Source organism: Trematomus bernacchii, unplaced genomic scaffold, assembly GCF_902827165.1.
Source record: "Trematomus bernacchii unplaced genomic scaffold, fTreBer1.1, whole genome shotgun sequence".
Taxonomy (NCBI): Eukaryota; Metazoa; Chordata; class Actinopteri; order Perciformes; family Nototheniidae; genus Trematomus; species Trematomus bernacchii.
This window is the reverse complement of record NW_022987720.1, coordinates 6,083,086-6,095,852: the sequence shown is the minus strand read 5'-3', so window position 1 is coordinate 6,095,852 and position 12,767 is coordinate 6,083,086. Positions and strand designations below refer to the sequence as shown.

Below are 12,767 nucleotides of genomic sequence, written 5' to 3'. Positions count from 1 at the left end.
TCTTGAACACGGAACATGTATGTTGAGTAATTCACATGGGGCCCTCTGTCAGACCACCCTCATGTTCTGCTCCTGCTGCACGTGTTGTCATTTCCAGGGTGACTGCCCCCTGGTGGAAGACCCAAACCCTACAGCTGCTCTTACTTCCCATTACCCTCAGTAAACCGGGACTTGTTACATTAAAATGCTTTGAATTTAAATCATTGCAGTAAGAAATGTAAATAAAGTTGATTAAAAAAAATCCGTTCATGACTGTCTGTTTATTTTAGCGCTCAAGCAGTCAGGAAAGATTATCATAAAAAAAAAATCTGTATCGTGACAAATCTAATTGATTACTATATTATTCATAACTGTTTTACAGTCAAATATATGACTTTTGTTGGGTAATTTATATGCAGTTAAAGTCATGTATGCAACAGCCATTTTAAATATGTGTTATTATAATCCATCTTTTTTCTCCGCAGTGGTAATTGAGCTCTTTAAATAATAATTTTACAAAATAAAATTGGCACGGTAACTCAATGTTTAAAAAGTTGTTTATTGTAGTTGTGGCATTGTGTTTTGTTCCCTTTAAAAGGCAAACAATCAGCACATGTCAAGAGGTAGAAATTATCAGTCTGAAAAAAATGGGGGACTGACCTTTAAACACGCTCACACTCACACACACACACAAACACACACACAAGTTTCTCACTGCAGTACTGCAGACTTGCGGTGTCAGCATTGTCTTTATACTTGTACATACTGGAGGCATTCAACATCCCACTGCCTCCATTCTGTGCACACATGTAAAATAAATAATATGCATCACATTGAAGTGCTCAGAGGACGCTGAAATGTTCACCAAATACACTTTTTTCCCCCACTTCCACCTCATGACTGTAACTGCTGATTGGCTGATAACTGTAATCGTTAAAGTACCCCCTTCCCTTTACAAACCTGATAATGTAGTCATTCTTCCTCTCGTTAGGACTACAAAAATGGCCGACAGGAGAGGGTACATTAGCTGAGAGTGCTGAATGTTGGTTTATAGTTGATGAGTCCTGTGAGTCTATAACAGGCTCACTCTAAGAGGAAGGGGAGGGAGGAAGATGGATAAACAAAAAAAAACAAAAAGAAAGGTATAGTAACGTTGGCCAGGTGTAAACAGCTGGTGTGAACAGTATCCCAAAGATGTAATGAATAAAGGAAGAAACAAAACAAAAGGACACGGTGTAACGGGAGGAGCAGTTATTTGACCCAGGAGATGTTGAGACAGCGGGCGATGAAGGCGTAGGTGTCGGCCACCTCCTGGATGACCTTGCTGGTGGGCTTCCCGGCGCCGTGGCCAGACTTCGTGTCCACGAGGATGAACAGAGGGTTGGTCTGCTTGCTGCTGCGCCCCACGATGTGCTGCAGGGTGGCGATGTACTTCAGGGAGTGCAGAGGCACCACCCGGTCGTCGTGGTCCCCGGTCAGCAGGAGCACCGAGGGGTACTGGACCCCGTTGCCTTCTGGGATGCGGATGTTATGGAGCGGGGAGTATCTGGAAAAAGGGGAAAGTACAGATTTCAGACTTTAGCTCGCATGTAGGGAAATATAAATAACTTGTGTGTTGGCAGCAAATAACAAACATTAATAGTTCTTAAGAATACCTTAAGAGCAAACTCAAGACCCACCTCTTTCAATTTGGCTTTTAACTGAATTGTATTTCATTCTTATTTTATTGTAATTTTATATATTTAATTTTTATATATCTATATATGCGTTTTTATTAAGTGTTAGTTCTAATGAAAGAGCTATGTGTTACTCTGGTTATAACCTGGAAGGGGAAGAAAGTATTGTTTTCATTTTGTAATTGTCTATGTGTTTGGTTTGTGAAGTGAAGGACTTTGAGTTACCTTTGTGTATTAAAAGTGCTATAAATATTCTGAAGATTATATTTTCAATCCAAAGAGTCCTCCCACTGAAAGATTGTGAAATATGATCCCAGAGTGAGCGCCTGGTTTCTGACCACTTACTTCATGAGCCAGTCAAACTGCGGTTTCTCTTCAGAGCAGCCGAAGTCTGTGGTCCAGGCGTGTCCGATGGTGAACTTGTGGAACTTCAGCATGTCCATGACGCCCACCTGAGCGACGGCACAGCCGAACAGCTCGGGCCGCTGGTTCACACAGGCGGCTGAGAGAGGAAACAGTCAGACACACAGTCAGACACAACAGGGGCCCATCACTAAGGCTTCCTTCAAAGGGTTACAATACACTAAAGCCAGGTTTCCAACCTGTAATGTTGCAAATTATAACTATATTTTGAGAAAAAGTGACAATGGAAATGCAAATAAATGCTTTTTGTCCTTCACTACAGATATGAAATGTTTATTGTGCGTTGTTCCTCAAGGTAAGCAGTAGGTGGTGCCATTGGAAAACATGTTGGAAAACATTGCAGAGGAAAAGAGCGCAACAAAATGTACTTAAAAGAGCGTAAGTTGTATCAAATATGTTTTAAAAAACTGGATGAAATGATGGCATTGCTGTTGGTTTCATGTATTAATGTAAGGAAGGTAACACTTGATCTCGTCAGCAGAACAGAAACGTAATTGAATGCTAATCATGTGCCTCATTTAAAGGGGACCTATCATGCAAAATGCACTTTTGTATGTCTTTTATACATGAATATGTGTCCCCGGTGTTCCAGGGAACTCACCAAGTGTCAGAAAACACAACCCTCTCTATTTTCCTCCATACCCAAATCTCTAAAAAAGGGGCTGCAACGGATCTGATAAAAACTGATCCAGATTTGAACACTGTCCTGACGTCAGGACAGTGGCGCTACGGCTAGTGGGCCAACTCCACCAATCAGGAGGAGACAGCCACGGCCATTGGCGTTCGAAAGCGCTGGAGACGCTGTAGTACATATGCCAGGCCAGTAGATGGTGCTGTTCTCACAGAATCTGCCCTTGCAAAAACGGAGCTAAAAAATGTCAAATTGAGCAAAATGAGGCATGGCTAAAATGCATGATCTGTTTGGTATTTAAAAAAAAAAAAAAGTATAAATATGCCTTATATAGGTATGGTCCTACACTATATTATTCAAATATAGCATGATAGGTCCACTTTAAGTTATCCTTTATTTGCTAAATCCTTTTCCATTGCACTTTGCTTTTACAATAATAATGACTTATATTTATATAAACGCCTTTTATCAAAACACCAACTCTTCCATTTCGGCAAAAAGACTTTCATTGTAATAATTTAAGATTAGTTTGAATCTTTGGCGTCTCCACTCAGGGTCTTTTATGATGATGAAACAGACCACGAGCCGTTCCTCAGGCAGCTGCATACATACCTACAAGCAGGCCCCCGTTGGAGCCCCCGTTGATCGTCAGCTTGGAGGAAGTAGTGTATCCCTCCTTCACGAGATATTCAGCGGCGCACTGGAAGTCGTTGAAGCAGTTCTGCTTGTTGGCCAACATGCCGGCTAAAAGGGAAAAAGACAAAGAGTATGAATTAGGAGTTTGCAATGGTATTACTTTAAAACATCGAGACAACAAACAAGATGGAAGAGAACAATTCCTCCCACCTTTGTGCCAGGTCTCCCCGTACTCCCCCCCTCCTCGGATGTTGGCAACAGCCAGCACTCCTCCCAGATGTCGGACAAAGATGAGCCGCGACACGCTGTAGCTTGGCGTGATGGAGATGTTAAAACCACCGTAGCCGTAGAGAAAACTTGGATGGGAGCCGTCCAATTTGAGGCCCTTCTTGTGGACGATAAACATGGGGATTTCTGTGCCATCCTTGGAGGGGTAGAAGATCTGGCAACGACACAGAGAAAGAAACACCATCAGGAGACAAGTAGGACTTGGAACAGAGCCAGGGAATAAGAGGGAATGTTTCTTAGACACACATGGGAGTTGGGAATAACATCAAATACATCTTTTTCAGCATTTTTCATGGTAGAAATGTGGTTTCTGGCTATTTTTTAATCGGCCTGAATCTGTCCCGAGTCAGATAAAGGACAGGAAAATAGTCCCTCATTTAAAAGTATGTCATCTGTTCTTATTTTTACAATGTACTTTCTCGCGTCACTGTGCTCATTGGGAGAACAACAATAAATCTGACTAATGTTATGTTGAAAATGTGTTTCAATATTCACACTAACTCAAGAAATTGTTCATATATTTAGGGTTTTCAAGGAAAACAGATAAAAAAACATTTCTCTATTAATGTTTCATCTTTCAGTGACCAATATTGAAATGAAAAGAAGAAGTATTCTTTGATAGAAATAGTGTACACGGATCAAATAAAGTCTGGAATGTTGTCATTACCTGAGTGGTCTGGTAGTCTGAGGGGCTGAAGCCTTTGACAGTGACCTCTCTGAAGATGTGCGGCTGCAGCGGCTCCTTCGTCAGGTCGCAGTGGTAAATGATGGCTGGATGCAAAAGAAGAAACCCCCTCTTTTAATGGTCACACATGCAGAGCACACAGCACACACAGTGACATTTGGCCTCTGCTTTTAACCCATCCTAGTACCAGGAGTCTAGTACTAGGAGCAGTGGGCAGCTATTGTACAGCGCCCGGGGAGCAATGGGAGTGAGGGGGGGGGAAGGGGGGTGTCCGGTGCCTTGCTCAAGGGCACCACGGAAGGGCAGGAGGTGAACTGGGACCTCTCCAAGTAGCAGTCCACACTCCATATTTTAGGTCTGGTCGGGGACTTGAACCGGCGACCCTACAGCTCCCAGTCCAAGCCCCTACTGACTGAGCCACTGCCGGACATCAGAAGAACCGTCTATCTGACTATATGTGCATCACTTCTCTCATCTTTATACAGTAACTATACTTAATGCAACCTCAACATTTGTTAGACATGTGGCAAGATACAATATAACCAACTTTTGAGCGTACTTTATGCCACCAGTGTGAGTTTTGTGTTTCCAATTGTACAATAATATTTACACAAAATAGTTGTTTTTTGTCTTAATCCCATGTGCATTACGCTGTGCATTTTGCAGCACTTAATGCATACATCTTTACACTTTTTCCCCAACAACAACAACAACACACTACTACACAAACAACCATAACACCGTGTATTGAGTAATCTTGTACCTGGGGAGAGGAAGGAGGTGAAATAGTAGAAGATCTCAGAGTCCCTCTTCCGTCCTGTGAAACCCACCACGGAGCCCACGTCGAGGGGGAAGGTCCTCAGCTCCTCCCCCGAGCTCAGGCGGTACATTTTCAACACGTTCTTCACGTCGTGCAGGAAACACACAAACACGTAGCTGGAGAAGGTACAGGTGGCAAACACTGCAGGGAAAACAAGGGAAAGGCAGCAGATAAGAAGCTGAAATGTGTATTCCGGTTGAAATCAAAATGTTAAAACGCCTAGTTGTAACACTTTAACCGTACGGAAGGTGCAGCAGCTCACCAATAACATCCTTGTCGTGTTGAGGGATGAGCTCCTTCCAGTTGGTCTGAGCCGGAGAGGCAAAGTCGATGTTGATGAGGCGGTACCGCGGGGCGTCCAGGTTGGTCTTGAATGTGAACAACGTGCCCTCGTTGGTCACGTACTCGTACTCAGCGTTGAAGTTGTCGATCAGCTTCACCCAGGGCAAAAGTCCTAAACATAAAGGAGGGGTATGTTAGCGCTATAATGAGATCACTTTACATTAACAGACGGAGAATATAAAAAGAATGGAGGAAGTGCTTCTTGGCATTACAGGACAGAAAATGATTATTTTGCAGTTTAGTTAACAAAGTTTATAGTATCAGTATTCAAATATAACTCATAAAAACCTGTCAATCTTAGAATGATGACCAGGTAATGGTAAACACCAATGGGTATGCTGAAAAAATACCTTTAGACAAGGCCAGGCAAAAGATCAAGAAAATAAAACAACAATCTTGACGTACCTGTAATTCCCTCAGGAGTGGTCTTCAGGTCACAGTACCACAGTCTGTTGACCGGATCACATCCCTCCCTGATCGACAGCAGCAGGTAGCCTCCATCGTCTGATACCTGCAATATAAATCCAATCACTTAACCCTCTCTAAATATCTAACATAGCTCTCATCTTTATTTGTTTTTTGATTTTAGGACGGTATAAATGACTTTCTGGCACACCTCAGCTCCAGCCATCCATTTGGGGTGGTCGGGGAATTCAGCGCACAGCACATCCTCAGACTGAGGAGTCCCCAAAATATGGAAGTACAGCTTCTGGTGCAGGTTGGCGGAGGTCTCAGTGCCTAGAGGACAACAAATGTACGGTTTCAGAAACAACCCATCACAGCTGTCGGAGCAGTGGAAGCTACAAGTCTTTGAAGCTAAAAGTGAAGCATGTAGCGCAAAATCTATCTTTCCTCAGAAAATCTATGTTTCAGGTATTTAGCTTTACCAATTATTAGCCAATCAGAATTCCTTTATTTGTCCCGCAACGGGGACATTTACATTATTACAACAGCAGAAGTATAGAACAGGTAAAGTAGAGAGAATAGATTTACGTATAAAAAAAAAAATAATTATAATTTTTAAAAAAACACAATAGTTATAGTAAATGGTAAAAAAAGAATTGCAGATAAGTACAGCATGATAAAAAAAGTAGCAGTATATATATATTTTTAAAGTGACCATATTAGATTAAAGAGGTAGCTTTACTGTTTAGATTGTGAATAAATTGAATGAAAAATAAAGCGTGAATTATATTACACATCCGTTATATATTTACAGGCTGTGTTATTGCTCATCAGGGGTATTACAGTCTGTGTGTGTGGTGGTGCGATATATATATATATATATATATATATATAATCTCATAATTCTGAGGGGAATTCAGGCAGGAATATGCAGCCAACACGGTCTTGACCTCACCGTCACTCTTTCCCTTCTGCTCTGGGTAAGAGTTGTAGAAGAGACCCTTCCCATCATGAGTCCAGGACATGCAGCTGAACTTGACTCGCTCCAGGCGATCCTCCAGAGCCTTGGCCCCTTCTACCTGCAGGAAGCGGATCTCCACCCAGTCCGAACCGCTGGCGCTGGTTCCGTACGCCAGGTTCTCTCCGTCCTCAGAGAATGCGTAGCCTTGAAGTGAACAGAGGAACAGAAAACGGGACATTAACAAAGACATCAGAGAAAGGCTACATGCCTTATTTAGCTGTACATGTTGAGGCTAATTTCTGGACATGAAGGTTTTACATTTCCGTCAATATTACCATATCAAGAAACCATTCTGTGAATCTGTGCCAGTGCATGGGGCTAAGGCTTTGAAATAAAATGCAGAAATAACAATGAAATAAATAATTATAATAGTAACACTTAACAAAAATTACTTTGCAAACAAGGACTAATAAAATAACGCAAAGGAGCAATCAAATAAAAAAAATCACTGTCAACAAATTAAAATAGCTAAAAATAGACAAAACAAATAAGATAAAGCCAAATTGTAAAAATGATTTATGAGATGAAGTAATGCGTACTGTGAATACAGTATAATATAATTTCTTATCAAAGTGCAAAGAGCACAATATCCAGAATAGCAGAATTGCACAATATGTGAAAAAAGCATGAGGAATAGTTAAAAGAATAACAAAGCCTGTAATAAAATAACATCAGTGATACAAGACATTGTTTCGTCGTTACCTCGCAGGGCAACAGTTCCATCTTCAGAAAATGTGTTTGGATCTAAGAAGACTTTCGGCTCAGCATCCAGGCTCTCCTGCATGTACATCACACTCTGGTTCTGGAGCCCTGTGTTGTAGAAGTGAAAGTACCTGAAAAGGAAGAGAAGAATTATTGTGATGAAAAAGGATATTTCACACATGTACTCCACAGAGTTGTGACAACATGATATTGTTATCACTCACTTGCTCCCTCTCTTGAAGGGACAGCTGTACTTGGGGTAGTCATACAGCTCAGTCATGCGCTCCTTGAACAGGTCTCGCACCTCGCAGCTCTCTAAATATGGCACAGTCAGCTGGTTCTGGGCAGTGACAAAGGCCTGATGGAAGAAGATACAAGACCAAGAGGTAGTACACATCAATGTATTTAAATCCCTGCAGACAGTTCAAATAAACAGATGTACTGATTTATCTGAATAAAGTTGCTGATTAAAACCACAACAGGTGTTTTTACATTATGCTCCAGGTTTTACTCAGCAGTTTGAGTATGAGTAATAATTGCATATCACAACTAACACCAGTATTTTGTTTACATAATGGTGACCTGTACATTTAAGCAATTGTAAATTGCAAGAGATATCAGTGCATAAATATAAACAAAGAATCCAGTTTAACAAACTAATATTCTATGCAAAATATGGCAATAAACTGTAATTTACCTGTGTCTTTTCACTGTCCGGGTCCTCCAGCCAGCTGTATGGATCTGGTACTTTGTCGCCGTGATAGACATCCATCTGAGGGAGGAGAAATAGCAATGACAGCGGTTAAAATTAGAACCAGCTAGCTAACATTAGGTGTGGCAAAAACAACAGACTAATGCTACCAAGCTAGCACGTTCAGGTTGGTTTGCAACGTTAGCTAAACAGCAAAGAAATGTTAGCTAAGAATGAATATAGGAAGAGTGAATAAAGTTATGGTTAACTGGAAACGACTGCCCAGACGTTTGTCAACAAACTCAGTCTGGGTTGTCAGAGCAGGCTAAGCTAACTAGCATGCTAACAAAGCAGACGCTCACACCAAATGAATGGAAAAGCATGATGATTAAGCATCCCGGCGTACTAGCACGCTAGGCTAGTTAGCTAGCCGCATTTACTTACAACTGCATCGTCACGGCAAGCTTGTGGATACTGGAAAGACATTTTGGAGGTCAGTTTTCGGGAACTGCGTAACAAAAGGAGCTGCCTCAGAGAGTGAAATAGTGGTTTTGAAATGACCCTCTGGAGTCTGAAAAACATCAACTTCAGGAGATGGAGGTTTGGCAGAAAATGCTCTGCTTACACACAGCCAACGAGCGCTTTGAAGAGAAACCCGCTGGTTGCCGGGGGGATCAGACCGGTGTCAGGGCGCCCTCTACTGACGAGAGACCAGAACATGTGCAACTAAGTTTATAAACTATGTGGAGATTTGGCTAAAACTCTTAGAGGTCATTTAATTTAAACTCCAAATCACAGTTAAGATGATTTAAATGAAAATAATTCAAACTTGCAATACGTATAATCTAATTTGAAGCTAAAATAAGTGATTGAGCACTTCAATAATATTAAATCCATTTAGCATTTTCCTGTTAATACATATATATGTTTATCGTTACAAGCCACACATTTGAACTGCCTTAAATAAAATGACAATGAATATTACATGTTAAGGTTTGACATGGTGTTGCTGCAGTTTATACTGTTGTGTTCAGGTTACCTTTGAGTTAATTCAACCAAACTGGAGCTTTAGAAAAATCTTTTTTTGGCAAACTACTGTAGCAAATTCAATTGCTTCTTTCAAGCTTACTTGTGAACATTGGAATGAAAGTTGCATAAGTAGATTTTTCTTTGCATTTAATATAAGCCAATATGTGGCGATATTACCTATTTGATTATTAATTATTTGATTAAAAAACATGTTTGTATAATTAAGAAGATACTTTAGTTTCTGTTCTTCACAGGGATTTTATTTATTAATTCTACTGTCAGATCAGAATTCAAAGGTACAGTCCAAGGCTAATTTGCATGAGTATTGATTGTGGTAAGTCACCCGTTTAAAATGTTACCAAATCTAAAACATAAGGCAAAAGTATTTATGGAACAACTATGGCCCTATTTCCCCCAAAAAATAATCGAATAATGCAGAGAAAATGGGTTAGTTGCAAATGGTGACGTTGCACCTTTAGAAAAAGGTTATCCGAATCCACCGGGAATCTCCATCACCACTCTTATCTACGTGACAGAGAAGGATAGAGGTCAACCCTTCTTTCTTTCTGCTCATCATCCTCCCCTCCCTTCCTGTCTCTCCTTACTTAATCAATCAGTCCTAATTTGACCGTCATCATCATTGGCATTTACTCTTACACAAGGACTGATATCATGAGATAAGGCCCACTGAGGTAGCTTGAGTAGATCCACTAGGTGAAGGATTCATTTTAACAGGTAACTATCTATAACATGACTTTCTGGGACACCCAACTGTTTGGTTGGTTTGATCTGCTCTTAAAAATGCAAAAACATGCTTCCAACTGTCTATATTATTCAATGGTAACCAACACATTGTTGAATGAGTTGTTATCTTTTGAGATGCCACATTGTGACTGTAAGTCATTCTACAACAATGCAGATAGGAGTCTTGAGAGAAGTTTAATTACACGGCAGTGTTTCCGGCAAAAAGGAAACCCATTGTTTGGATACCACTGCTGATCATACAGTGAGATGCCTCTGACGTGTTACTTTCAGATTTGGCCTGGAGCGCCAGAGCCGTCATGCAACAGAGCCAGATTTCTGAGAAACAGAGCCAGATTTCAGAGGAAGATGAGGTGGTTGCATTCTCACAGGTGAATGCACAGTGAAAGTGGAGAGTAAATATAAGACACCATGTTTAGTTTTTCTTTGTGTAGAAAAATGTTGGTAGGATGTTTGTGTCATAGTAAGGGTCATTGTTGATCTCAGGTCAATTGATTTTTCTTCTGGTTCAGGGAGTGTGTGTTTTGGTCTCTTCTGTTTAAAGCTACAAACAACAGTTGATTATTCGATTTTTAGACTGACAGAAAAATGATTGCCAACTTCTATCAATATATCATGAAAGCATTTTGTAGGCAAAATGGCAGGAATGCTGTTTTAAGCCTCTCAAATATAGGATATGTTGCAGGTCTATGTTTCATATCACATAAATTGAATATATTAGAATTCTGGATTGACAAAACCAGACATTTAAAGATATCACCGTTGGACTTTGACGAAATTGAATCAACACATTTCCCTATTTTCCACCATTTTACAGACAGACAAATCTAGATAATTATCAGCAGATGAATCGATGACGAAAATAAGCTTTAATTGCAGCTCTACCTTTGTTTCCTGAAATGTAGGTGGATATTATGGGTCAAAGAGTGGTCTCCCCTTCCCCCACTACTCCATTCTTCTTCCCTTCTTTAAGCCGGAGTCAGGATACCCCACTAAGCAAAGGGGATCTCTTCCTGTTTGCCTATGTCAGGCTCAGTTATGGGTCACAGAACTATTGTCCTCTGACGCCTCTGTTTCCCTAACAAACCGGGGAGAGAGAAACACTGACAGTTTGAAGGAGGTTGTTTGTGTTTGCATTGAAATATGGACTATGTATTCTCATAGAGTGGGTGGGTTTATGCATTTGTGTGTTTGACATAGACTTGGGCTGGGCTGGAAGTGGCCATGCATGGATTAGACCTTCTTGTTCCCCTGTTTTCCTCCATTGTCCAGAATCAACAGTGATCTGTCCACCATAGTCGGAAGCACCTGTCTCTGTTGCAGCGGACAAAGGAGGATGACCACCTGTTGTGTTTCGCTGCTCAGGGTTAACACAAGGTTAACTCATTCATAAATCTCTACGCCCTTACTCATTGCGGTTCCTGTGGAGCAGCGCACTTTATAAAGGTGTAGAAAGTAGAAAGGAAACTGTTGCTCATGCTAATCAATGGCAATGAGTAGCATTATAACTATAACAACACAAGATATGAAGAACCACATGCAAAGATATGTTGGTCAATGAATGTTCAGTTATAATAATAATAATATTAATATTCTGATATCAATGAAGAACTTTGTAACATATAAGCATCTAAATACTTTCGCTTCCCTTTGCTGTTCTTACTCACAGAGTAAATCAATTCAATAATGAAATAATTGCAGAAAGCAGCGCCTTGAATTTTGGTAATTCGTTCTTTAGTCTTTGTTAGGTCTTTAATAGTCTATTTCGGAAGTAAAAGGCAACCTAAAAAATGCACTTCTAAAACAGTAAAACATATTACACTTAATACTTCATGTTATTTACCTAACAATGTCACTCTTTGTTTCCATATTGTATATGACTGTTACTTCTGTCTGTTGCATGTCCATCCAGGATATCAGATCCCTCACTGGGGCTTTTTTAAACAGTTTTTTGTTTAATCCTTGCTACCCAGAGGATGCACTCAGTTGTGTTTAATGCTAATTAGCACACGTTAGCATGTTAAGATTGTATCTATTTTGCTTGATAAACATAAGACTTTTAGTCTTTTTTTATCATGAAAGAGTATTTAAACAGCCATTTAAAAAAAAAAGTGTCCTTTTTTTAATTCAGGGTCTGGGGAAAGATGTTTTAATTTGTTTTAATTTAATTAATTTTGTGATTATAGAGAGACATGCTTATCATTGTAGGTAATATAAACAGACTTTGGTGCAAGTTATTGTGGCAATTTCTTACTACAAAAATAATTTATATTGCTTATTAATCATAATGACCATAATTGCAATAAGGGATGTCTATGCTTCTTTATCTCAGCAGCTAAAATATACTGTCACAGTCACAGTCCTTGGACTTAATAATAGTAGTCCAAAGGGATCCCAACGCGACAAAACAATACTCAAGCAATAATAAGGACGCTTTTAAATACAGAGATCACAGGGGACAGCTTCCTGCCCGTTTCTCTCATTCGGCTGTCATTAGCCGGGGCCAGCATAACAGTCTGTGCTCTGTCCTGTGTGTGATGTGGTGGAGGGTCAGTCCAACCTGGCCCCTCAGATGTCCTCAGACAACAGGATGTTATTGAGGATCCAGTCAGGGAAATTACAGCATGCACGGAAGACGGATGTGATTGGTGCACAAATTATAGGAAATGTTTAATGC

The 12,767-nt window shown here is 40.4% G+C and overlaps 1 protein-coding gene across 1 annotated transcript; it reads right to left on the bottom strand.

The window, feature by feature from the left end:
- Nucleotides 1-518: 518 nt before the first annotated feature.
- prep (prolyl endopeptidase) lies at nucleotides 519-8,943 on the bottom strand. Its single transcript, XM_034143856.1, has 14 exons — nucleotides 8,744-8,943; nucleotides 8,306-8,380; nucleotides 7,833-7,966; nucleotides 7,609-7,739; nucleotides 6,841-7,050; nucleotides 6,097-6,218; nucleotides 5,886-5,991; nucleotides 5,401-5,592; nucleotides 5,082-5,279; nucleotides 4,301-4,404; nucleotides 3,556-3,787; nucleotides 3,322-3,453; nucleotides 2,001-2,157; nucleotides 519-1,525 (listed from the first exon to the last, which is right to left on the bottom strand). Exons 1-14 carry the CDS (start codon nucleotides 8,879-8,881, stop codon nucleotides 1,231-1,233), a joined length of 2,226 nt encoding a protein of 741 aa, XP_033999747.1. The 5' UTR covers nucleotides 8,882-8,943; the 3' UTR covers nucleotides 519-1,230.
- Nucleotides 8,944-12,767: the final 3,824 nt, after the last annotated feature.